Source organism: Ursus americanus, chromosome 8 (assembly GCF_024610735.1).
Source record: "Ursus americanus isolate L20-20 chromosome 8, mUrsAme1.1.p, whole genome shotgun sequence".
NCBI lineage: Eukaryota > Metazoa > Chordata > Mammalia > Carnivora > Ursidae > Ursus > Ursus americanus.
The window spans coordinates 21,409,436-21,435,824 of NC_142134.1; the positions used below are offsets into that span (position 1 = coordinate 21,409,436).

The following is a 26,389-nucleotide window of genomic DNA, read 5'->3' on the forward strand; positions in this document are numbered from 1 at the left end:
ATTGTGTTGCCTCCCCAGCAGACATTCACCTCCCTTTATGAAAATCGGATAAATTTCCCAGCCTCCCACAGAGAAAACGACAGAGAATTTAATGAGAAACACACTGGAACCAGACCTGTCACTGTGTGATTACGTATTCACTAATCTCTCCGTAGGGTACAGAGAAAGTCAGTCTTCTCTGAGAGAGTTTATCTGAGTTAAGGGAAGAAACAAATTACCAAAAAGAAATGTCTTCAGTCTCCCATCGATACCTACTGACATCCCACTGGACTGCTTGTTTGGTCTCCGAATAGCAAAAGCATCAGGATTTGCACAGTAACCTATTTTTATGTTCACCAAAGACATTGAAGTTTTATACAATGAGTAATTTATTGGTACTTAAATGCAGCTTACAAGTGCCTGGATTTTCAGTTTGGACTCAGGATTTGTGTTTGAGAAGTCCCAAGTACGGTGAGGGGGGGTAGCAGGTGTTCTTACTCTTGTAGGAGTATGTGACATTTCGTATATTGCATGAACTTCTAACTGTCATCATTACCTTCATCAAATCTTACTCAGCACCTATATCCATTCTATGAACATTTTTGAGCACCTAACATATGCCAGAAACCTATATGTAAATACAATTATATACCAAGCTCTGGAATAAGTGGAATACCCAGAGGCATCACAAAGTCTTTAAGTCAGAGAAACATGGCATTCAAAATTGCTATCAGCTAAGAGCATTTAAGTTCTTTTGATTAGCCTGAACTTGGGTTGGGCAATGTGCAACAAGGGCAGGTATATTCCCTCCAGAAATTCAAACTCTGAGTGTACACTGATGTTAACATTCACAGAGAACACCCGAACAAGTATTCAGCAAATAAAGGAATATTTCACTAGTCGAATGCCTTGTGCAAATCAGGATCTCAGAAAATACTTACGGAATGATTGGGAAAATAAAGGAATGATGAGGGAAGTTATGTCATGAGCTACACTTACTTGGAGGAGTAGGGTCAAGATCAGATTACCCACATTCATGAATTTGTAGAATGCTTCATGGAGAAAGAGGGATTTCAGTCAAAACAGATATGCTCAAAAATTGCATGTTTAATAAGGTCCTAAAACTATTGAGAATCAACTATTGATACTACTCTGACCATTCCCCCCAGATTAATTCAAATTTGCAAAGTCCTTCATAAAATGCTAAGCCCAGAGTTAATCCCCATTTTGTAAATATCTTGATCTAATCTCACACTTAGTTTATTATTTTTTTTAAATCCCAGACAAGGCCCTCAAAAGATATCTATGTTTGGGGCACCTGCGTGGCTCAGTCACTTAAGCATCTGTCTTCGGCTCAGGTCATGATCCTGGGGTCTTGGGATCGAGCCCCGCATGGTGCTTCCTGCTCAGAGGGGAGTCTGCTTCCCCTCTGCCCCTCCCCCCCTCACTCGTGCTCCCTCTCTCTCTCAAATAAATAAAATCTTAAAAATAAAAAATGTCTGTGTTTATCACCTCATCAACAATTTTTTTTCGCATGATTATCCGGTATAATCTGGACATCAATTTTTAGTTTTATCTGAGGAGGAACCATGTCCTCTTTTTGGTACCTCAACGTTTGAAGACTCATTAGTCAATGATGACAAAGCTGGGAGTGACGTGAAGATTACATGGTGGACGGTGAAACGAGGCCTGGAGAGTGACTTGTGGTAAATACATGGCAGAGTCAGAAAATACGATAATTTAATCAAATAAAAAGTATATAAGATCTCTTGATTTCTTATCTACTATTTTTATTGCATAAAATTGCTTAAAAACTGATGGATGATTTGTAGCTCAATTGTCTCATGGCGTATCTGAATGTTGTTTGTGGTTCTTAGACGTAAAAGCGTCTGCCCCAACTCAGCTCAAGCTGGGCTCACCTCCCGTCTCTCCCCTGAGACTTTCCAGTAGGCAGAGGAAGATGGAGGAGCTAACTCTTTTCTTTGACTAATAAATTAAATGATAATCTTATCTCAAAAACTGGCTAATACAATTGTTCTACTAAAAGAAAAAACTCATGAGTCATGTTTATTTATGTCAAAGTTTCCTTCTTTCAAAACGTTTTAAAAAGATCATTGGCTTGGGGCGCCTGGGTGGCCCAGTTGGTTAAGCATCTGCCTTCAGCTCAGGTCCTGGGATGGGAGCCCCTCATCACATGGGGCTCCTTGCTCAGCAGGGAGCCTGCTTCTCCTTCTCCCTCTGCCTGCCGCTCCCCCAGCTTGAGCTCTCTCTCTCTGTCTGATAAATAAATAAAATCTTTAAAATAAAATAAGATAAAAAGATCGTTGGATTAAAAATAGATTTCACATGATCAAAATTTAGATGTAGCAATGAAATAAATCTTAAAGGAGGTGTAGAATTCCTTTGACAAATTATTTTTGTTTGCTTCTCATTGCAGCCGTGCCTGCAATACTGCTTTTATTTTACAAATAAACTACACAAGTAATTTTCTTCAACTGTAAAAATGGTGCCAGGATTCAAGGTTTTGGTTTGTGCAATATTTTCATTTTGTTATGGAAAATGTGGGAAGTCCTAGCTTATTTCCTCGGTCCTTTGGAAGGGTAAAAAAGGTTAATGTAAGAAAATTATTTAGTCTTCTATTTCAAGATCAATTTTATAGAAAATTTACCTACCAGATTTACAGTGTTTTATTTTCAGTGTTAAGAAACAAAGGCATCTAAAACAATATAATTATTATATTCAGAAATAACTTTTGGCGTTATCCTTTATTGTCATCACACAATTTTGAACTGCTGGCCCACTATAACTCGGCAAAAGAACGAAGATAGTTTATATACACCCACACTCTCAAATTAGTTTCTTTAGTAGGAAGTGACGGTATCATTTGTGAAATAAAAACCACAGTGTTATTACATCTTATTGGAAACCTCTATTTATCTATTTAGATGTTCCAAATAAAGAATTTCTTACATTAAATTAAACATAATATAACTAATAAAACTGAATTTTCAGTCGGATGGTATTTGCCATCTCTCTTCTAGGCAAATTAAGTTTCTAAATTTTAATGCCAAATGCATTGACGCTTTTAGATAAATAAAATCGTGATTAAACAACTTCATTAGATGGGCCAAGTTACTTAAAAATTATCAAAAACAACATAAGCAAGGACCCTCCCCCCCCATCAAAAGTTCTAGGTATTAGTAAGGAGTTCTATTTATACATGTTTTCTGTACATGAGTTCATTCAATTAATTAATTTAGGTAACTTTAAGCTTCAGTGAGTATTAATTAAATGTAATTGTGTATGGCCAGTAAACTGACGATAAGTGTAATTTAAATTTTTAAAAAAATTTTAGCTTGCCTTTAAATTTTGAAATTAATGAGTCCTGACTTGCATAATATATATTTATTAACTATCCTACTTAAACTTTCATATACTAATCAAATCAAACTACGAGTATAAGATAAGCTGTTGTTTTATAGTTTAACATAAACTAACAGCAGCATTAGCCTAATATAATATATGCATTAATTTAGTTTGTTGTTAATCATCATTAATATCACCTTTTCCTTGCCCATTTAGGAACACACGTGTACTGTTCTGTTTTACAATTTTCATTTTTCACGTGTACTAAGAACTTGATGCATGGTGCACAATTCTTAACAATATATTAGAATAAACTAGAGTGTTGTTTCCAACTTTCTACAGTGCATATAAGGTGATATGCCAGGTGGATAAGAGTTGGACATATTTTGTCTTCAAAATCTTGTTTCATTTAACCCAAGAGAATTATAATGTATAAATTAAAGAAAATTTTTTGTAGTATTTCATTTTATATTTCTTAAAATCGTGCATTAAACGTGGACAACGTTTAGTCAGATTATTGGTTTTATAATAAAAAAAATACTAGAGTATAGGCATGATGTTTTCGTCGATGGGTGATTTCATATCTATTATATGTGTAGTTTGTTTCCATTTTAAAAAAGCAATCTGCTTAAAGAGTAGTAAGTTCAATTGTGATAAATTTCTACTTTGCATTTGTGCACCAAAATAAACCATACCTTAAAAATTTTGTCAGTATCCTTTAAAAGAAAAGAAGCATGCTTAATTATAAGACACAAGCTTTCTGTGAACTCTTTTTGCTCTTCCTGTGAAAGACATACTTTTAAGCTTTAGCTGTACCTTTTTTATTGGCATATTTCTGGATATAAACACTTGCATTTTATAGAACTCCATAGAAATGTTTGCCCAAGAAAATATATAAACTATGTAAATTCTCTTAAATTTTCTCTGATTCATGTCCAACATTCAGTATTTGGGCAGAGAATTAAGTGCCATTTTCAATGATCAATTTCCCAAATTAAATTCCGTATACCGCATGGCCAGCTTTTTAAAACATCTACATCAGAAAGTATCTATTCTAAAGGGCTGTCTATTCACTGGAATGGTTACCTTCAGGATAGCAAACTCAAAGAGCATTAGGCTGAGTAATAAGAATATTTTTGACAACGGGACTCGACGTGCATAACTGTTACACGATTCATCTCCTTCGGGTCTCCATGTTTTTCTGCTAAGTGGGTTGCTCCCCGTGGATCTATACAGTGGGGATAGCAGAGGGTCATACAAGAGGTATTTTAAAGCACTCTGGTTTCATAGTGTGTGCTTGATGGACAGAATAAAATGTATTCCTCCAGCTGTTCAAGAATGAGGGCAGGGGGGGTAGATAAAAGCAGAAATGAAGGCAAGGCAGAATCAGATCCAATAAATGCTGCAAACTTAGTCGACCTATGTCTCGAATCTTTTTCCTTATCCCCAATTTATAATTCCATTAAAAAATCCTTATATTTTCTCCTTAGTCCCAAGCCATTCCAGCCCAGCCACCAAAGGGGTAGGATTCCACATACTGTCATGAATTTACACACACGCACACATGCATGCACACACATACACATACACACACACACACACACACACACACAGATCTATGCTGAGCCTTTGGTGCCATTGAAGAGACTTTAAGCATTTTAAGATGAAGAACTAAACTTACATTATCTGAGGTATGGTAAAAGAATAATAATAAAAATTAAAAGTGCAATGAACAAGAAAAATGAAAAAAATCCACATGTTACAAATGGGCTATAAACACATTTATATTCATAAACTGCATTCAAATGGTTATGTCATATTAATTAAAATAATAAAAGTAAGAAAATATGCTCAATGCAGAGGTACCTTTTTTAAAAACAAAAAACAAAAAACAAAAGTTAATAAAATACTTTATCTGCATCAAAATATTCTTTGGAAACCAAAAATAAAAATGTATCGTGTATGTTCTTTCAGGTTGATCTGTAAAATTCAGAAAAATACATAGTCGTGCTGTTTAACTTTCTGAAAATACCAAGTATGCACTAAGCATAAAGCAAAAGGCTTTCCATCTTCCAGAACTGAAGCCGTGTGCTCCCCATATTGGACAAAGAATTCCAGTTCAGTTCCTATCAGAAAACAGCTTTGTTTCAGTCGCACTGAAACCCGTGACCTGACTTCAAGACAGTGTGGTAGAGGTGGAGCTGGGTCCAAACGTTCTTCTTTTTCCGAGTGTAAAGACACCCCTGGAAGCCCCTGAGGGGAAGGCATGGTTTCTCCCAAGGCCAAGATGGAGATTATCCAAAGCGAAACTTGAGTCTGTATTTCACGGTGTTGGGACTCTTCCGAGGGGCGGACACGGGAACCTTTGGCTTGACTGGACTGGGTGGCTTTTTCTTCTCAGGAACAGTAACTGTGAAAGAAAGTTCTGGCTGCTCTACCTGCTTGAATCTTGGCAGAAAGTGGGTGGAGATGTGCTGGGGTTTGACCCGGGGGCTGCAGCCCCGCTTGGCCTTCCCTCTCTTATTGAGGGCCACGTACCACTCCCGGCCCGCTGGCTCAGTTCTGTGTATTGCTGAGGCATAGGTATTATAGCTGTTTTCTTGAAATCGCTCCCTGAACTTGCAATCATCTGTAAATTTGGCCTGGGGGAGAAAAGAAGAAGAAATTTAAGTAGTAATAATATTTTCAGCATGCAATAAAATGAGGTCCTTATACTGTAAAGAAAAACCAAGAATTCCGTTGACAGAAGCCTTCCTCCCCCATTCTCTTTTGTAAAGACACCTTTGCTTCTTTTAAAAGGTTGCTTTAAACTACTATTTTCTTTCTATCTTCCTACTTTATTCATCTTCGTAATGCTGATTTCGGTTTACTATGCACTTAGCGAAATAATATCAATGTATATAAAAAGGATAACAGGAACTCTTAATATATTGAAATTCTGTTATGGTTTTTAAATTACTTTGAGATTGGCAGTAAAAAAGTTAACTTTTAATATTTTAAGATTTTCCTCCCCTCTTAAGCCATCAAGAAAATAAATAGAACTGAATTACTAAGGAACAATTGCCTGGTAAAACATGAATTCATGTTCAGAGAAATGGGGTCATATTATTCCTTTGAAACAAGAATACATTTTTCAATGTTATCAGTGTGATTCATGGTGCTGAGAGAGGGGTAGCATATGGCCCTATTAATATTGCATGTGTTAGAGTTCTTTAGGAAAAAATATATCTTCACACAGTGATACAGGAGAGAATATTTGATGCCAAGAAGAAAAAATTACTTTTGGAGTCACTAGCAATACTTCATCCAGACTCTCTCTCTCTCCCTCTGCAGACACAGACACACACCGACACACACCGACACACACACACACACACACACACACACACACACACACACAATGTCTGCCCTTGAAATGTTCCCAGAATAGTGGAAAAAGGAGACAAGTAAATGTCCATCGCAGTGCAGCTTGATACGGGGACTTAGGACAGTGCTATGCAGAGGGTACAATGTTAGCATAGAGGAAGGGAATCTAAGAGGATGGGGGTGGCTGGGCAGAGGGCAGGGACGTCTTCCTAGAAAAGGTGACATTTGAGCTAGTCTTCAAGTACAACAAGATATTAGTAAGGCAGGTGACATGAGAAAGGGTTCTCAGAGCGGGAAGTGTGTCCCCAGGTCAGCATGACACTACCGTAGGGAGTAACTTCCATACAGGATGTGTGGCAGAAGGAAGAGGACATAAGGCTGACAAAGCCGGCCGGGAGGAGCCCTGAAGATGCTTAGTGTGCCATGCTTGTATCGCTGGTGATTTTCTGTTCACTGTGTACTTAGTGAAATAATATCAATGTTCATAAAAATAACAGGAACTCAATATATTTAAGTTCTGTTACTGCTTTTAAGTTACTTTGAAATTTCCAGTTAAAGAATTAACTTTTAACAGAACATTTTGTTAAGGAATTAAAGGAAAATGTATGAGGGAAGAGCACGAGCATAGAGTCAGACCTGCGATCAAATACCAATCCTGCCAATCGAGGTCTTAGCTTTAGGCTCCTTGCCCACAACCCTTATCCATAGGGCTATTGTAAATACCAAAATATTTTTTCTAGGGGAAAGATGGACAGCTTTCCTCAAATGCAAAAGATGCCAAAAGTCCCAAAGAATAAGAATTCCTATCCTAGACCAGACCACCACATTTCACAATATCAGGGAGCACCATTATCTAGAATTCCTATTTTTGCAAATACTAAATATGTTGATGTCTATAGAGAAAAGCACTAAATATTTATGCGATATCCTTTTCATATCAGACCAAGAGGTACTATACTGGAAATAAGAGTTCTCTTTTTTTTTTTTTTCTTGCTTTTTCTAATAATGCCAAGCTGTTCTCTGCACAACACTGCCATCTGAAAGTTGGAACACTGCTAGGCAATGTTCTACGTAGGTCTACTGTTGATGGCCACATGAATTTTTTGACTTGTGCAAAGTGCTGACAATACTGTTCAATCAATAAAGCTCTTTATTTGAAGGCTATGAGGTTATATATCTTGAACTTCTGCAAGTCTACTGGTGATTCCCCGGATTTGATCTCTAGCAGCTGGAAATAGGTGTTCTAAAGAACCACCATCTATGGCATTCCTTCATCCTGTCACCCCCCACCAGCCTATGTCTAGGCCAAGGGCACTGTGCTGACATCAGTATAGAGGAGTATACATTTACTGTTCCTATTTTTTAGTAAGAAGACTTTCTTACAAGTCAAACATAGATTTTTTTTTTTTATAGTTGCTGGCTTTTAAAAGGACTTAAGTGCTCTCCCATTTCATTAGATAATCCTAAAGTTTTATTTTAAAATAAAAGCGATAGCCATCTGTAATGTTTTCTGCTACATAAAAGGATAAGCATTTTAGAAAGGTAGATGGGGCTTCATCAATGAGAATAGCAGGTATATTTACCCCGCCTCATATTTTTTTTCTTTAAATGTACTTGAAAAACATTTTAAAAAATATATACATTATACCTTGACCTGACTTCTACTCCTGTTTGGCAAAAATCCATTTTCCTGAAAAAGGATAGCAGTGATTGTGTTATTCAATTGTGACAGGTTTTTTAAGTGTACCACATTATTTAACCTTTTCTTTACTCACACACACACACACACACACACACACACACACACCCCATGGTGAATCTAAACCTATAGCAATTCCATCTTAGAGTCTTCATATGGGTGAAAGCCCACCACTCCACCTGCTAAAATTATTCCATCTAAAACCTTTCTCTTTTCCTCCTTCAGATTCATGTTCTTAAGCTCTTTCTTAAGAGGAAAGAAGGCTGTTGGGGCTCTAGATTTTTCGGGGGTCACCTAACTGTCACCTGAGGCTGAGGTGCCCAGAACCTGAGGCCCCACACACCACGTGAAGCCCGGCAGCCTTTCCAGCTCCCACAATAGACAACATCGGGCGCATTCAGGGTGGTATGGCCGTAGACACAGCTCCCACATTAGAATAGGAGCAAAGGCAGTCAGACTGTTTGGGCTTTCTTAATTGACTTCTAAATTAATGTTTTGTCTGAAAAATTCTTCCAGCTGTGATGATGGAACAGAACCATTTGAAACAAACCTTTCAGTGAATTTTTTCATCAGGAGATCTAGTTTCTTCTTGAGGGAATGACTGCTCCTGTCACTATTCCTGGCCCTGTTCAGACAAGATGGTGACCCTAAGCAATGAATTTCTGTCCCTAATATCACGCCTGAACTGTTTTGATAGCAGACAGTCAGTAAGCAATACAGGTCTTAGCTACAGGTATTTAAATACATATACATTTACCATTACACAGTTTCACATGGTAAATTTTCTAGGCTACTTTTAATTTTTAAAATCTCCTTTGAATTATAAGAAGTACTTTGGCAAAACATATACTTTTTAAATAAGAGAACTACATTATTTTCCTAGAAAAAGTGAAGTTGCCGTAAAGACTTTTTCTACAGTTAAGGTGTAAAGTAGAGAGGTGAATGAAATTTCAAATAAGCTACTGAACTCAGGACACCCATCACCACATCATGCTAGCACCATCGGGCATTATAAGACCAAACACTAAAATGTTCCTAAAAGAACCCGTATCTTTGCTTCAAATTCACTTTTTACGAGTCTATTCAACAGATGCTTATTGACTACGTATCACATGTCAGGCGCTGTGCTAGTTGCCACTTTTACAATGAGAAACAATACAGACATGGTCCTGTCCATGCTCTTTGTTGAGTACATTGTATGTTTTTCTCCCTAACTTCTCCTTGATCTTGCAAGTGTAAAAACAAGTTACATTCAACAAATCATAATTGCAAAATTAAAATGAAATGTTCAACTAATTTTTGTGCAATTTAATATAGTTCTAATGTAATTTAATATAGTCCTAATGGACAAAACAAATGAAATTTAAACAAATGAAACTATTTTTTCCTTGGATAGCCTAATTCTTCAGAGGAAGGGAAAGAGTGCAATTAGGGAAAACAAGAAATTTTGGATTAGAAGGACGCTGTGCCTTGATTCTATTCATCTTTTCCCACAGAGAGAACACACAACGGATGTTTAGAAAAAGGTCAAATTCAGTTCAAAGAAAGTAAAACTTTGATTAACTGGGATATTTTAGAAAACACTAATTCTGCTTAATTGAAATCTGAGGGTCAAGGAAGCCAAACAGAAAATTCCTTCTGAAACATTATTTTTTAAAAGCTTTCTAAAACCTCTTAACGTAGTTTTGTTCCTTCGCAAATATCCTGTTGTATGATGCTTAAGGATCTTGCAGTGAAAGAGCTGAGGCCACGCAAACAAGCACCAATTCTCACTTCGTGCAACAACAGAAGGACATATGCAGTATATGGAAGGGGGATGGAGAAAGGAGTGAATTTGGACCAATAGCAGTATAATCCTTGTAGTTTGTGGGATATTTAATTTTAGTTCTTTATTTCACTTTGTTTTCTTTTTTTTTTTAAGGTTTTCCTTTTCTTTTGTTTTTAAGATTTTATTTATTTATTTGACAGAGAGAGAGACAGCCAGCGAGAGAGGGAACACAGGCAGGGGGAGTGGGAGAGGAAGAAGCAGGCTCCCAGCGTAGGAGCCTGACGTGGGGCTCGATCCCAGGACTCTGGGATCACGCCCTGAGCCAAAGGCAGAGGCTTAACGACTGTGCCACCCAGGCACCCCTCACTTTGTTTTCTTTAATTTGCCTCCCTCTTTTGAAAAACCTTGTGAAGAAATAATTAACCAAATATAAATAATTAGAATGTTATTGTGGGCTGTAATATTATTAAATAATTAAAATATTATTACAGACTGTAATAAAAACAATTATAAACCAAATTGTACTTTAAGCAAAGTTCCCTTACTGCATGCATCCCTGCTTCTGGTCCCCCTACCTCCTTTTAGTGCTTCTCGGGTCCCATTCCTATTCCCACATATGGGGCTGCCCTGGCCAGGTGCCCTTAGCCTGTTTTGTGTGGTTGTGCTGAATGTCCCCTGACCAAAGGCACCACCATTGGTGGTGATTAAAGGTTAAAAGGCAGACCCTGTTCCAATTGCTTCCATGCGGAGTACCCAGTGCAGGGCGGCATGCACCCTAAGGGTTGCCTTTTACTCTTGACTACAAAGGTTTCTTGTAGGTCAGCTGCAGTCATACTGTGCTATCTCCAGGGCATAGCCTACTTCCTGCTTGGCACTGAACATCTGTCCTTTCTGTATCTCGGTTCTTCATCCTGAGTGACCAAGGGAATATACAAGTTGGATGTGATAATAAACCAACCTGAGGTAATGTAATGAAGGTTACTGACCACGGGGTTTCTCCCCCTCCAAACTTTACGAATTGACTTAAAATTACTCTGCGAGCCAGTTCAAAATGCAGATTCCCCAGGCCCTATCTCCAGAGGTTGTGTTTTAGTAAATCTAGGGTGAGACTCTGGAACTGCATCATTAACCAGCATCCCGTGTGATCTGCAGGTGAGGTAAGAGTTTTCTCTCTGATGCCCTTAATAACTCAAAAAGCTGGGCTGTCGAGGGCTCCTATGTGCCAGGGACTTTACAGCTCTTATTTCATCCTCACAACAATCCCGTGACGAGCAGGGTGCTATTATCTAATTCTCCAGTCAGAGAAGTAAAGAAGACAACTCCCTAAAGCCCCACGTTTACAAAGTGCCAGGGCAGGCACCTGTGACTTCAAGCTCCGATCTTCTGACTCCTAGATTCCAGCTCCTTCACACCACACAAACCCGAGGGCATCTCCTAGACTTCCATCTAATCCTACCTGTCTTGAAGTTGCTCCGTGTTAAAATACTGATGAAAAACAACGCCATTCCCCAAACCGTTGGAGAAATAGAACACCGTCTCTCGCTTTTGGCTGAAATGGATCTCTGAAGCTACAAGTCAACCCAGATTTCCTCAATAAAAGAGGCTCTCTAGGTAGATTCACATAGTGTGAAGTTAAGAGAAAACTGGCATTTACTGCAAAGGCAGCGTCCTGAGCCCAGTTTTTGAGCCTTAATTACTGGACATTTGGTTTTACTATGTAAATTGAAAGCCCTTAGAGGGCAAGGGGAGTTCTTCTATTCAAGTGCCTTTATAGAGCTCATGGTCTTGACTGGGAGAGTGGAGTGCTTAATAGGTTATTTTTTTATGATGATGGTAACTATTGCTCAAGCCTCCATTTCCCCTTTCAGTAAACATGCCGAGCTCTTGGGGCTGCTGACTCCTCCTCACACTGCCCCCAGCGCAGGAAGTCCAGTCCAGACTCCCATCCTGGGCAAGCCAGCTGGCACCCTCCGAAACCAGGAAAGGAAGACGTTCTAGTCCTTGCTTAGGGCTGATCAAGCACACATTCCATGCCTATTTCGTAAACTCTGCAATTAGCTTTCCTTCCAAACATGATCCCCTAAAACCCTGAGAAACAAAAATAATTCTACCACATGCTTCTCTCTGGACCTTTAAAATAAGCTAAAATGTTTCTTCCCCAATAGGCAATGCGCTAGCATGCGTACTTTATGAAAAGCCTGAAAAAAACATGATAGCCATCTTTTCCAGGATTTCCGTTTTCTTTAGGGAAAAAACAAGATGCAACAGGGCTCTAAAAGAATTATGAGATTATGATCACAAGAAATCCTTGTCTCTTAAGAGCTTGAGCCTGAGAATTTTGCTCTCAAATTCGGTTCTTGGAAAAAAGGAAAACTCTGGAGATAAGGGGCTCCTGGGGGCACAAAAAATTTGGACCTAAAGAGAAAAAGGTCAAGGATAAATAGGATTTGGGGCTGGTCTAAATATCTGAGGGGTCACAGCTGCCTGACCCCCAAATCAGAAAGTCTTCTATGAGAGGAGACAGGATCATCACACAGCTGCCTGACAGCAAATTAAGGAAGATCTTTTTTAAGTTAAATGCTGAATACTGGGCGCCTGGGTGGCTCAGTTGGTTAAGTGTCTGCCTTCAGCTCAGGTCATGATCCCAGGGTCCTGGGATGGAGTCCCACACCTGGCTTCCTGCTCAGCATGGAGTCTGCTTCTCCCTCTACCCCTCCCCCCTGCTCGTGCACTTGCACATTCTGTCTCTTGCAAATAAACAAACTAAAAAAAAAATCTTCAAAAAATGAATGCTGAATACTTTCCAGGCACTATTCTAAGTCTTTTATATGTATTATCTCATTTAAACTGCTCAAGTATCACAATAGATTGTTACTTTAGTTTTCCTCTTTTTACAGCTGATAAAACCAAGGAAGAGAAAGATTAGGTAAAATGACTAGGTTTAATTTAACTAGAATGATACAATCTAACTGTGTTGGTAACCACCACACTCAAGGTCTCTCACTCCTACATCTGGACCCACTTCAGATAAACCAGAATGGTTCTCTATGGGGATTTCGATAGAGATAACAAGCCTGAGGAATGAGCAGGAACAGAGTGAGGAAGGAACAGGAACAGACAAGCAGGCAGAGAGACAGACAGAAAGGGAAGCGAGCTCATTTCCACAGGTACCTCAGCCTGGAATGAGTTGAGGAGAGTAGAGGTCACAGCGAAGACTCTGACTAACCCTCACGGCTCTTTGGGAGGCAGACACCTACTCCCACTCTCAATGATTCCCAGCATATCTTGAGAAGGAGAAGAGCGGACACCCTCATCCTTGTAAAGAATGCTGAAAAAATCTGTGTGGTAGGAATCTGGCTGCACTGTTTATTTGGAGTGTACTGGTAAAGATTATAAGGAGAGCTGCATGTAGGTAGCGACGAGTATGCAGGTTGAATAAGTGCAGGAAGAAGTGCCTGCAGAGATCACTGACGTTCAAACAAAATTTCTCTTACAGAATTAACAAACTTAGCGCGAGAAAACCATCAGCACAAATGTCGCCTAAGTGTAACCCATTCTGGGCTCTTATTTCTGCCTGCCATCTTTGTGTCTGCTGATAATGAAGCATTTTCTAAATGAAAAATTTCAGCGAACAAAACAGAGCTCTCTTCTGCTTTGAAAGTTCATCTGGAGAGGCATTCCCTATGCAACACATCATCACATCGAAGGACCAACCTGTGTAAAACTCTGTGATAAGATCTGTGGTGAACACATGCCCTCTGCTTCTCTAGACTTTAAAGTCAAGTCTTAGAGACACAGAAATAGATGGGGGAAAAAGAGTCCAAACAGAGCTTGGGTAAGGGGGTGCACAGCACAAACAAACTATTGTAAGATGCACCACAATATTTATTCTTTAACATGTAATATGAAAATATTATTAAACTATGCAATTATTAATTCCTATAAAACAGTAGGTGAAAACAATGTAATTGGTTCCAAACAAAACTTAGCATCTTCCTCCAACTAGCTTTTACCTACGAAGCATTACAGCATTTACAGAAAAAGAATTTTAAAAGGATGGTTCTGGTTCAATTACTTGTTAACTGTGTTAACTTAGGAAATGATTTAACATCTCTAATACTCTTTCCTCATCTAATCATGTAATGAGATAATGTGAGTAAAAGAGTTTTTAAAGAACTATGCAAATACATTGGCTGTGCCTAGCAACTAATTTTTAATATTCTAATTGTTACTGTACAACTAAGTTGAAAATCTACAATTATCCATGAATATTTCTCAACACAGTATGGGAATTACTTTTCCCAGAATTATATGAATGCTTTACATTTTTGGTTCATATTTACTTTATAGAAAAAACCCTGAAAGTGCTCTATTAACTTAAATTTTTTTCCAGTTTTGTTGAGATATAATGTATATATACCATTTGTAAGTTTAAAATGTACACGATATATAAATATAAATATATATATATATAGCAAAATGATTATGAAGTACTCTTTAAATGTCTCTGCCCAGTTATTAATTAAAAGGAGCTCATGAATTACACATTTAATCCTAAAGATATAAAGGTTTTTAGTCTTTTTAGTGACAATGCAATTTTGTGAAAATCAAAACTAAATCAAATAATTATATTTAAAGTTACAAGAACAATTTTTCAATGTGTTTAACTAGAAAAACACAAGAAAGAAACCATCTGGGCATAAAACTGATAATTGCTAGGATTAATACTTTTCCTAAATTCAACTTCCTTAAAAATCAATCACTTAATTTAATTAGGTTTCCATCTAGAGAAAAAGTGCTAATAAAAGCTCAGAGAAGAGAAAGTGGGCTTGGACAATTGGTTTAAAAAGAATCCACATAATCGTAGGGCTTAAGTTTTTATCTACAATTCAGCTCAAAGTCATTAGAATGACTTTTATATCAAAGCGCTTCAGTGAGTGACAAGAGCAAGACTTGCTTTGTACTGTTTAAAAGTCATTATTCCATGAAATAACTTTAGCCTGCCAAGATGAGAAAGAATAACAGATGCTGTTTTTACATTATCTGCATGATTTCAGCCAGCCATCCTTAGACATTTGGGTCAAATTTCTGGAAATTTGTTCCTTGCATTTGACAGGGGAATCATGTAGCCTCACCTCTCGGTGTGACCTCTCTAATTGGCATCCATTTGTAATACTTTGAGTTGCGTGGCAATTATCCTTAAGCTGGCCCAAGTTTAGTCTATTTTTTCCATGTACTAGAGCATAAATCAGAACGATTTAAAGGTTAAGGTGCTCACCCCAAACAAACCAATATGAGAAAGTTTCTTTACATGCACTGCACTTTATTATGATGCTTAGATTCTGAAAGTGTTTCAATTTTTTACAAACTTAAAGTAGACTGGGGAAAAAGCTACTGTGCTCAGATGTGTTTGATCATTGTCTTCTATTCTGCATGTGGATTTTTAAAAATCAAACATTATTTTTTTGATAAAATGGCAGGTCCTACTTGTGCACAGTGATGCAAAACTTTGCCCCTTAAAATAAATAATCAAAGAGCAATTACTTTATGAAAACTGTATTATAGCCTGCTAGATTACAATAACCACTCAGAAGGTGAAGTAGGTAAATCTTTTCATAATTCTTGTAATCGATGATTAAAGAGCTTAGCAAAGGTTTTGCATTTATCTCAATCAACTGAGATTTCAGTATCTATTATATTTAGATTACTGTATAATAATAGATAGTATTTATTGAGCACTTACAATGTATCTAATGCTGCTTTAAAAGTTTTAAATGTATTATCTCATTTAATCCTCAAATAAGTATAGAGATAGCTTGAATTCTGCTACCCCCTCCAAGAGGTATTAACAAGTCACCTTTAGAAAAAGGAAAATTGAAATTCTTACACATTGAAACAAGTGATACTCTCAATGAATTTTTTCAAGATCTGTAAGCAAAAATCATAAATAGGAAGTTTCAATTGATTACCATCCTAATTAAAAGTTCCTATATACTTCAAAAACCAGAAAAGTGGTATTTCTTCAATTCATTTAGTAAAAATTAAAGAAAATAAGTACTAATATTAAATAATAATTTCTTTGTAAAAATGATATAATGTGACAAATCTTAGTATGCTGCAGAAAAAGCATACATCACTTTTAGGTGCTGGGCATACAAGCTTGACATATTTTATTATCTTTAAAATGTTTTAATGCTTCCCAAGTAGTAAACATTTTCAGAAAAAAACCATAGAAATCTATAATTTGTAAATTTATTAAAAACATAGAAGTAACTAGAAGAAATTTTTGAGCGCAAAATTAGTCTTTGTAATTTAAGAAGTATTGTTTTTGATGCAACAAAAATACAACATGAGAGTCCTCAAATGGATAAATTAAATTTCTCTGAGAAAGATCAAAATCTTCTCATTATTGGTTTCTCTCCATACTTACTGATGTGAAAATACGTTATATTACTTAGACCTAATTTTTGACATCACGAATAGCTTGTAAAGTTGAATAAGAACCTGATCTACTAAATATGCGCACACAAGCACCATAAATTGGACATTTTAACTGTCACATAGTGTTATCATTTCCATAGTATTTTCCCTCAGACCAATTTTAAGAAATGAATAATAGCAATCACTTTGAGAGCGTTATTTTCTAATACATTCATCCTTAAAATTTTTTGTGGACTCTATATTATCTTTTCAAGTAAATAAAATATATAAATAATTACTTACAAAAACATCTTGGTTAAATGTACATATAATTTAAAAAAAAAAAAAAACAACGATTATGTCCTCTGAACAAATTCTTCATCTACCAGTGTGGAAAATCACTTCATTCCATTCTACAAATGTAAAATCTCCGTAACACCTTTAACAAATATAAAGTGGTTCTACTTACACTTGCATGGAGTTTTCCTTTTTTTGACATCGCTAAAAATTTGTTGCTGAAAACTCCTCGTATTCCTACAATCCCCTGAGACACAGCAAATATTTCCAAAATACCTAGGATGACAGAAATCCCAAAATAAAACACAGACTCCTCTATATATCATTGTGAAGAATTAAATTTCTACATAGATTCTTTTCATTCTTTATAGCTGTTATTTTTTTAAAAAAACAGTATTTAACATCCTTATTTTTCATGACATTCATTATGTTAAAAAAGAAAAGCCTAGCACGGAAGCGTTAACTTAAAATAACAAATTTTAAGATTCAAAAATTTAGTTCTGGTTCATTAGTAATTCTTTTTCTTTTTCTTATAAATAAATCACTTTTAGTAAATAATGTTTAACAATAGAAGCTTCTCAAGTTGCAAAGGAATTGAAAAGAATTTCTTTAAATGTTTTTCAAAATAATTCTCATCCATTGTTTTCTATCAGAGATAATACACTGCTTTTAATATTAAATCTCATAAAGTCTGGCTCAAGACTAGTATAAACCATTGAAAGCCAGAGACAAATTCTACTTATTTACATGAAATAAATCCCTCTTCTCAAATTATGCTAACTATACAAGTACAAATCAATATATCATATTCAATCATTCAGTGAGTAGTTCATTTAGAGACTACACATAAAAAGATGTTGAAAGCATTATAAATAATTTGGGATTATTGGCTCAATGAGTGTTCAATGCATTATGGTTTGAGACAGCTTGCATTTTAAATGGCTTTTCTGGCCAAAAAATATTTAATGAGCTATTTTATTACATTCCTGTTTATATTTAGTATTTCATAGTTTGCATTATCAAGTCAATGTGCCTCTGTCTCCTATAATAATTTGAAAGTCCACATCAACTATGTCAAGAGAATCACATACCACAGTTCATAGAGTATTTTAAGAAGATGAAATTCATAGTCTATATATAATTGGGATGCTTGCCTGTTTATCATAAACTCATATATAATGTTATATGAACATGAGAAAAGTGTAGTGCTTTTAGTTAATTGCCTACATCAAATTGCCAAAAAATAGTTGGGGGAGGACAAAATAATATAGTTCACTAGAGCTAGAAAAGGACCTATCCTAGGAAGAAAGGAAGAAAAGAAGAAAGGATGGGGAAGGGAAGAAAATCTCAACCTTTCAATCTATATTATTCTGACTATACATACTAATTAGGATATCTCAACAGAATTCTGCTGAATAGAGAAATTCACCAGAAATTTTTAAAAATAGTAACCTCCCCCTGCAGTATTTGAAGTACATATAAAATTATTCAATTTCCCAAAAAGGCAATACTATGGATACACATATATATATAATATATAAATACATATATATGAATATATTAAGCACTTTTTTGCACAATGTGAGCTAATACCTAAAACTGTAGCAAATACTGCTGCTTATTTATTCAACTTGATTTCTTAAAAACACTTGATCAGAAAGTTCATGGGGGGGGGAAGGGGGAGCGGAAGAACTGCTGTCTTTGTTATATTTGTTATAAGCATAGTTAGTCCCAAGTAAATAAAGCCCATCTCCAGGTAACTGCTGCTACCCCTTTACTAGTGGATGTTTCTTGAAAACAAAACAAAAAAACCCCAAAAAACTATTTGAAAGGAACTACTTTTGCTTTTAGGAAGAAACTCCTAAAGAAACTGTCGTCTCATAAATTATTTTCTTCAAAATGTTTTCAAAATGCTCTTTTCCATAGATTTTGCTGTACAAATTATTTGACTGTGATGCACACTCAAGGGTTTAGGCGCATTACCATTTCGTCTAATCATGACAAAGCACACAGAATGCTTTGCAAAGTTACAGACAATGCACGACGGAATATGCTGTGATAACGTTGTTAATAAAGCGGTAAGAGAACATGATACAAAGTTATATTTCCATCACAATTACAGAATGACACTAAAAACAGCCTTAATGATTTTAGATATTAGGAAGATGGGGAAGTGATTGTGAATGTTGCATAAATGTGTTAAAAAACGAGACAGAAACATGAGAAATTGTCTCTGTGTGGAATGAGAGAAACAAAAGAGACAATGTGGGTTGGTAGAAAAGGAGAGTTCGTTGTATGTTTTCTCCCAATTTACTCATGCTTCTACAATGTTAGTGTTTTCATTCCATTCTTTGGAAAATTACTTGGTTTTGTAAATGCAAACCTGTGTGTTAGTGAAAAAAAATACATGGTAGCATAAAAGAAAAAATTCTTATTAAATATCTCTGTTTACAGGTTAACATTTGAGAGGTCAAGACAAAGTCTCTATAAATACTTGTTTAATGGGAGCACTGTTTTGCCTTTGCAAACTATAGCTTCTGACAAGTAATGTATTCTATTTTTAGAAAAACCCATTTTGAGTCACTTGTTTCCTAACACACTGTGTGCGCATTCTGGGTATAATGCTATGTAAAATTTGCATCATAACAAATTAGATTGGGAAGATGAAATAACATATGTTAAGGGTTATTATTTTATTATATACTGCTTGGTTTCTTTTCTTGCAAGTTCCAGTGTAAAAATGATATATTGCCTGGGAATAATGGATTTTATAATTTTTTTAAAAATTATATTTAGTTGAAAGCTTAAAAATGTACTTGCACATATTTTATTCTATTTAAAATTATGAAGACTGCAGGAAAGATAAAGATGAGATCAGATGAAATAATTACTTCTTCACATAGGCAACTTTGGTATGATCTTCTAAATCGTAATGTAATTATGTTGTAATATTGAGAACAGTATTAAGATCATAATTTCCAGCGTAATTTCAACAGTAATTTCACAATGTCTTTTTTACTAGAACGTTGGAGCAGATTCCAAGAGATCGCACAATTATTGATTTTACTATGCCAAATCTCAGCAATGCACTAAAGAATTCTATAGAATATTTTAAACCCACATGCATTAAATCACACATACATAAATCCCAGAAAACATTTCTCTAAATTTTTCTCAATTTCAGTGATTTCCTGACTCTTATTTGAGGCAGTAATAATAAATTTTATGAGAATTTACAATTCGCATAATGGATGCCAAGATGGTATCCCTAAGCAAAACTGTGGAAGGCCAAGGGTATTTCACAGATCAGATAGTCAATGAACGTCTGCTAAACTGGATTGTTTACTTTGACCTTCTCACAACCTCTCTTTCCTTTTTCAGGACACCCCGTGTGCACACATGTATGGATACACGTTTTACTCTCCTGCAATTTTGGCCTTCTGCTTGGGGAGTCAGGCAGGGTAATTATTTCCTATTAGTGTGCTGGTGACAATGTGTTATCTTTCCTAGGGTGTTAACATGTAAGAGGATCAAAAGAAAAAAGCAGTGCTTAACAGAAAAAAACTATTTTCTCTTGGTGGAATTTCGGGGTTGACATCTAGATTGAAGGAGGCAAGAACTTATACACACATTGTTTAATCCACCTACTTACAAGCATAGGCATGCATTACAAAGTAAGTTTATTTCAGTAAGAAAATATATGTCTAGATTTTTTTACCTTAGTCCTCTCCAGATTTTTTAATACAGCAGGACTCTATTAATGATGGCTGATAAAATCATGTAGACTTTTCCCTTTTCTCTTTTCTTAGTGAATGACATAATAGACAGATATCCCATGTATTCAGAAGCTTTCAACAGCTCATCTGAAAATCCTCAAAGAAAAATAATTTAAAACTAAAGTTTCTCTACTTGCGTTCACACAGCAACAGATACGCTGCATCATTATCAAATTGGAATCTTGAAATACCCAGTTTAGCAGTTTTCAGGGATGACATTAGTAACAGAAATCTTCCATTTGCGTTTTCCTACTCAGTAGATACAGATTCTGATTTAGCTAGGCTTGGGGGACTATCTAAAAGGCTGACTCTACATGACTCCAAAATTGATAATGAATTTAGATTTTTAAAAATTAGTAAAATCGTGGGTTCGGTTTAGTCAGAATATATGATTGGAACTTTCATATTTTATGTGAACACTTTGGCTTTGTGCAGCCATAGCCTTCACCTTCTGCTCCTTGAACTGATAATTACTTGCCTGCCTATTCTTCAATGGCCCAATGTAAGTCAACAGAAGCACTGAAACTAAACTTGAAAGCGTATAAATTAAAGCAAAACCTTTGTTTCTATTCAATAGTTGGATTTTATCATCTGTCTTGTCTTGTCCATCTTTCTTCATCCTTCCCTAGTATTTCTTCGTAACAAGAGTGTATCTGCAATGAGCTTATTTTTTCTGTCTCCAAAACTTGGGATAACTACTGTATAAGAGAAGCTAAGAACATATTAAGGGGTATGCCTTAACTAAATAAATTGTGTTTCAAAATCTATGGCCAGAGTGTACTTCTGATGGTGAAACCAGAAAATATTCACAGTTGGCAGAAATGTTAATATCAAATGATAGTTGTGAAATATACATATATATATATATGTATGTATGTATGTATATATGCATCTGAGTTTAAAAGAACCTATTAGAGGGCAGTTTGATGGCAAAGTTTTGCCTCTTTTCTGAAGTAGCATGCAGCAACCAAAGAAACGTAAGTTTTCTATCACTGCTAACTCAAGACAGTAAAATGAGATGATAAGGTCAAACTGTGGTGTATCCTCTACGGTCCTCTTTGGTCCCAGCTCTCAGTGTCTCTTATGAGACTTAAACATCAAATGTTTCTTTATGTACTCTAACCAACAGTCCATGACCAATGCTTTAGTTTATGTACGTGTCAGGAAACCATCAAGTGCTGCTTTCAAAGAGGTACATGACCACCCAACAATTAGCTGGCTTCTGTTTCTCTTTCACAGCTCTTTAGGGCAGAGGCTTACTTTAAATTCCAAATTACATACTTTCCCACTAAACATGACATGTTTCATAAATTCTTCATCCAGCAGTGGTAGCAAAATCATAGTTAGTAGTATTGGACACTCCAGACATCACAAAGCAGAAAATCACTATGATTTAAACATTTAAGTTACAGTTTTCCTGGTGAGAAAAAAATCTATGGAAGGCAAAAACAAACTAAAAAATCCCCCAACTCCCCAAAGTAATCAAAATATCAAGCTTAATGGTGTAGATAGCCTATTATGGGTTCATAAATGTATGAATGAATGAATGAGTGAGTGACTGAATGATGGCAAGCCATATGAAAGATACAGACTAACCTCTGAAAGGCTATTCTAAACTGTAATTAATTGGGCTAAGTGTTAAATTAAGGAAGTTTTATTTAGGCACTCTTTGGTAAACATCCCTGTTCTTTTTTAGGTATCTTTCAAAGTGGACTTGAAATAAATTGTACCTTGGAAATAGCAGATATTGGTCAATGCCTCCTTTACATGAGTGTATTCTTTGTTCATCTGGTCTCATCTTTCCTTCCTATGCTTTTCTACAACTTTCCCTCTGACAAGGCCTAAGCTGCAAAAATCTTTGTCTTTTCCAAGAGAAGAGGGTGAATATATAGGGAATGAGTCTGGTTTTCAGAGATCCCTAGTACACCCAAACCCACCCTAGATACGTTCTTTTATCCCCACTGAGATCCAACCAGCAGCCTGTTGCACGCTAACTTTGGGTCCTCCCTTGGGAACACAGAAGTTATCTTGTGTTGCTGCTGTTTTCCTGGATAAACTACAAGAACAGAACAGAAAACGTTTTCCTGTAAAAGAAAGGTGGAAAGATCACTAGAAGTGGGACTTGAGCTCTGTCTGGTATCTGGTGGAGCAAAGAGTTGGGTGGGGGAAAGGAGCAAGACAAATGGAAATACTGAAGTAAATGTGACTCTCGCTGTCCCTGAAATCTCGGAAAAATCCCCTTCACCCTAACGGACCTTGCCTTTTATCACCAAAGACGGTGAGTTGTTTGGTAAGGGTGAAATGAACCTTAAAACATAGAAACAGGCTCCTCCACGGAGCGCGTGGGAGGCCCCGGGGCTCGCAAGGGTACACTCGAAAAGCCCTCTGTCCGGTTCAGGGCTCCAGGCCACCTCAACACGTGTAACACTGCCAGCTGGAGCAGCACAGCTCGCAAGACAAGTCTGGGGCAGGGGCGGGCGTGGACCCGCTGCTCTTCCGGCGCGAACCGCCAGGTCTTTCACACCCAGCCTCCTGAACCCCCCGGGGGGGGGGGGAGGCTCGCCAGCCGGCCACCCCACACACACCTCCAACGCTGCTTGGGAGGCGGCTGTCAGATTGCCAGCCCCGCGGTGGCGCCCCCGCTCCTCCGGAGCTTGGGTAAGTCAGAAGCTCAATGGCCTGTGGGGTTGTTGGTTTGAAACGAAGCAAGTTAAGTACACCTGGGAGCTACCAAGCTGACACTCGACAGCCAGGTGACCGTACGCAGCGCAATCTCCTGGCCACGTTCCCGCTCTTCCTGAATATCTCACAGGCCCCGGCTGTTGGTCTATCTGTTGGATTAACCCCTGCTGGATGAGCGATCTGGCCCTACCGAGGAAAAGCCTCAAAGAGATCGCCCTAGTCCCGCACACGCCCCCAAATCATCTCTCCCCTCCTCTACCTAGAGGCAGTGAGAGGAATCAGAGGAGCGGCAGTGATGGTCTGGAAACGCAGATGGGGTGGAAGGAAAGAGGCGATGGAAAGAGGGAGAGAAGAGGAAGAGCTAAAGAGAAAACTCAGAAAGAAAATGTAAAACTTTGCTTTAAAAAAAAAAAAAACATACACGACATGCACCCATAAGGAATTGAACGTCCTCTGACTTTCTTCCAAAATAAATAACTTTTCCTTAATTGTCCTTGGGGACCAGAGGCTGGTCACTTCCTAACAAGGTGCTGTCATGGTCTCAACATACTAAACGTTGCTAAACCCAACTCTGAAATTAATCACTCAAATGTCTATCACGTATCTTTCTCTAAACGTGTCCAGTTTTTCAGATCACTGTCTTCTTCCAAGCAGGGCATGTCTGGTCTCCCCTAGAATATAGGTATATTCTATATGTATATAATATGCAAATATGTATATACAATAGACATAAACACGGATACATATACTATAATATATATTACTCTGGGGTTTATGGTGGCAGTTGGGGGGCGGCATGTGAGATTTGATTCTTCTAAAAAAATAACTGTTCAGGTATGGGCTAGGAAAAGGGATGCACTTTGATGCCTCTTGAAAAATGCTAGCCTAGTAAACAGAAGCAGAAGGTAAACAGAAACCAAACGAGCAGAAAGAAGATTTTTGTTTTTTCTCCAGGCACAGGCTGCGGGCTCCTCTTTGGGACGCCGGCAAACTGGAAACAAGGTCTACCTGTCTTGTGCACCAGCCTCTGGTAGCCTATACCTCAGAAATCGCCATTCCTCATACCCACGAGAGGGGTGCGCGTCTGCGTGCGGTATAGACGCATCTTCAACCAACCCTCCCGGCCGTCTCGAGGGCCAGCTGGGTCTCAGCGGCTAGGGTTCCAAAAGGTGCTCCCTGGGGCCTGGGATTAACCGCTGTCCTTCCCGAATCCCCCACCGCCTGCTTAGGACGCGCTTGGCCAGGAGAGCAAGCAACTTACTTAACATATTGGCTTCATGGGAGCCATTGACTTTGCCATCCGGGTAGATCTGCAGATGGAAACCGATGCCCACTCTGCAGTAGAGGCTGCCGGTCCGGCGCCCCGAGGGGCTCCACTGGAAACTGGTCTGCTCCAAGCCGCTCCCTTGGCTGCCCAGAGAAGCCCCGGGGGAGGAGGAGTCGGAGGAAGAAGAGGAAGACGTCGTGCCACTGCTGCTCCGGCTGCTGCTGGCGCCTCCCGGGTTCCGACCGGTGGCAGCGGGTCCGGGTTGCCCTTTGGGGGCGAGGTGCTTCTCCCCGTGAGCCCAGGCGCTGAGGATTAGGTGGCTGAGGAAGAGGAGGAGGAGGAAGGACAAGCTCATTCTTCCAGCCGCGGGGTTTCTAAGTGCATCTTGTAGGGCTGGTTCTGGGCTCCGTAGCCCCCGCGCGGCTGCGTGCCTCTGGCGCTGCCCCCCTCGCCGCACCGGGTGGACATAGCCTCGGGGAAGAGAGGGAGGGAGAGAGAGAGGCCACTCGAACGGATCTCGGCGCTGGTACTGGGATATTTATAACGCCAGTGATCTCACTGCTTGGTGCACGCCTGCGAAGCTTCCCCTCACCCGCCGCTTTGTGTACTCTCTGGCCGGTGCGGGGAGGGAGCCTCGCGGTCCCGGGGGCGGGGGGTGTGGAGGAGGGAGGAGATGGGAGAGAGTGAGTGGGAGGAGAAGCTGGGAGGAGAGGACCTGCACCCGACGCTGGGCACGCGCAGACCAGGGCCACGCACCCCAGCAGTTCTCACGCGCCACACAGCCACCCTCCCACTAGAGCCAACGCTGCGCGGAATTCAGCTCCGCGCGAGCGTTTGAGTCCTCCAGGGGCAGCAACCGAGGTGGGGGGTCTAAACGTGGAAGTGAGTTCGCGTCCTCGGCCACCTCCGCTGCACGCCTGCGTCCCAGCAACGCACTCTTGCCCACCCAGGACCGAATTTCCAGGTTCCCTTCCCGCCGCCCAGCAGACCCCGCAAGCACAACCCCAGCCCCGGGAATCCCTCAGGGACGAAGTCGGGCTGGGAGATTCCCAGCGCTTCAAAGTGCTTGCAGCAGGGAACCAAACCAGGACTCCGGTCCAACTTGGGAAGCCTTTGGTGTGGCGCCGCGGGAGGGATGTTGCTGTTACTGTTGTTTGTTGTTGTCTCTGGTTTATTAAACAGCTAAGGAACGGTTTATTCGGCATTTAGAGAGCCACCTTGAGCCATTAGGCCACGATTGGAGCCCCTTTCCTATTGGAAACTCTGGGTTGCGCTAAACGTTATACCAAATTTGTTTTTCTTTGTGGGAAGCTTTCGGTCTGTGTCGGGGAGGGTGAGCGCACACGCACACCGCGCTCGGAGCGGGGCAGGAAGGGCAGGTCTGGGCACCAGCACATGTGGCTGACTGTCCAGTTGTCCTCTCTCACCCCAGGATCCCCTTGGCAGGAAGGATTAGCTAAGGGCTGGCTTCGGCTTACTCAGAGCTGCAGTTGACTGAAGGACCGACCCCACTGAATGATTAATGATGCGCGCGCTGGGTTTCAGGAAACCTGAGAACCGAGAATTTCCGTGTATGCAATGCCCCTACTGTCATTTATCTGAGAAATATACCTGACTTGCATTCTTGGAATATTTCTGTCTGAAAACATATTTGGAGCTTTAAACTACACGCTGATACATTATTCATTGGTCATTTTAATGAAAAAGGCTTTAATTTTGACCAATAAGGTCAATTCAGAGAAGCCAAGGTTGATGTTAAGATACGCTTT

At 38.7% G+C, this 26,389-nt stretch overlaps 1 protein-coding gene across 1 annotated transcript; it reads right to left on the reverse strand.

The window, feature by feature from the left end:
• Positions 1-1,641: 1,641 nt before the first annotated feature.
• Positions 1,642-25,202, reverse strand: FGF5 (fibroblast growth factor 5). Its single transcript, XM_045793100.2, has 3 exons — positions 24,615-25,202; positions 17,068-17,171; positions 1,642-5,987 (listed from the first exon to the last, which is right to left on the reverse strand). Exons 1-3 carry the CDS (start codon positions 24,973-24,975, stop codon positions 5,640-5,642), a joined length of 813 nt encoding a protein of 270 aa, XP_045649056.2. The 5' UTR covers positions 24,976-25,202; the 3' UTR covers positions 1,642-5,639.
• Between the last annotated feature and the right edge of the window lie 1,187 nt (positions 25,203-26,389).

Bases quoted from the DNA above. Each gene is read 5' to 3' on its own strand.
- FGF5 (XM_045793100.2), bottom strand. From the start codon at position 24,975: ATGAGCTTGTCCTTCCTCCTCCTCCTCTTCCTCAGCCACCTAATCCTC. The intron at 17,172-24,614 runs GTAAGTTGCTTG...CTGTCATCCTAG, and splicing joins CCATGAAGCCAATATGTTAA to GTATTTTGGAAATATTTGCT. The intron at 5,988-17,067 runs GTAAGTAGAACC...TTTCTCCCCCAG, and splicing joins AAGGAAAACTCCATGCAAGT to GCCAAATTTACAGATGATTG.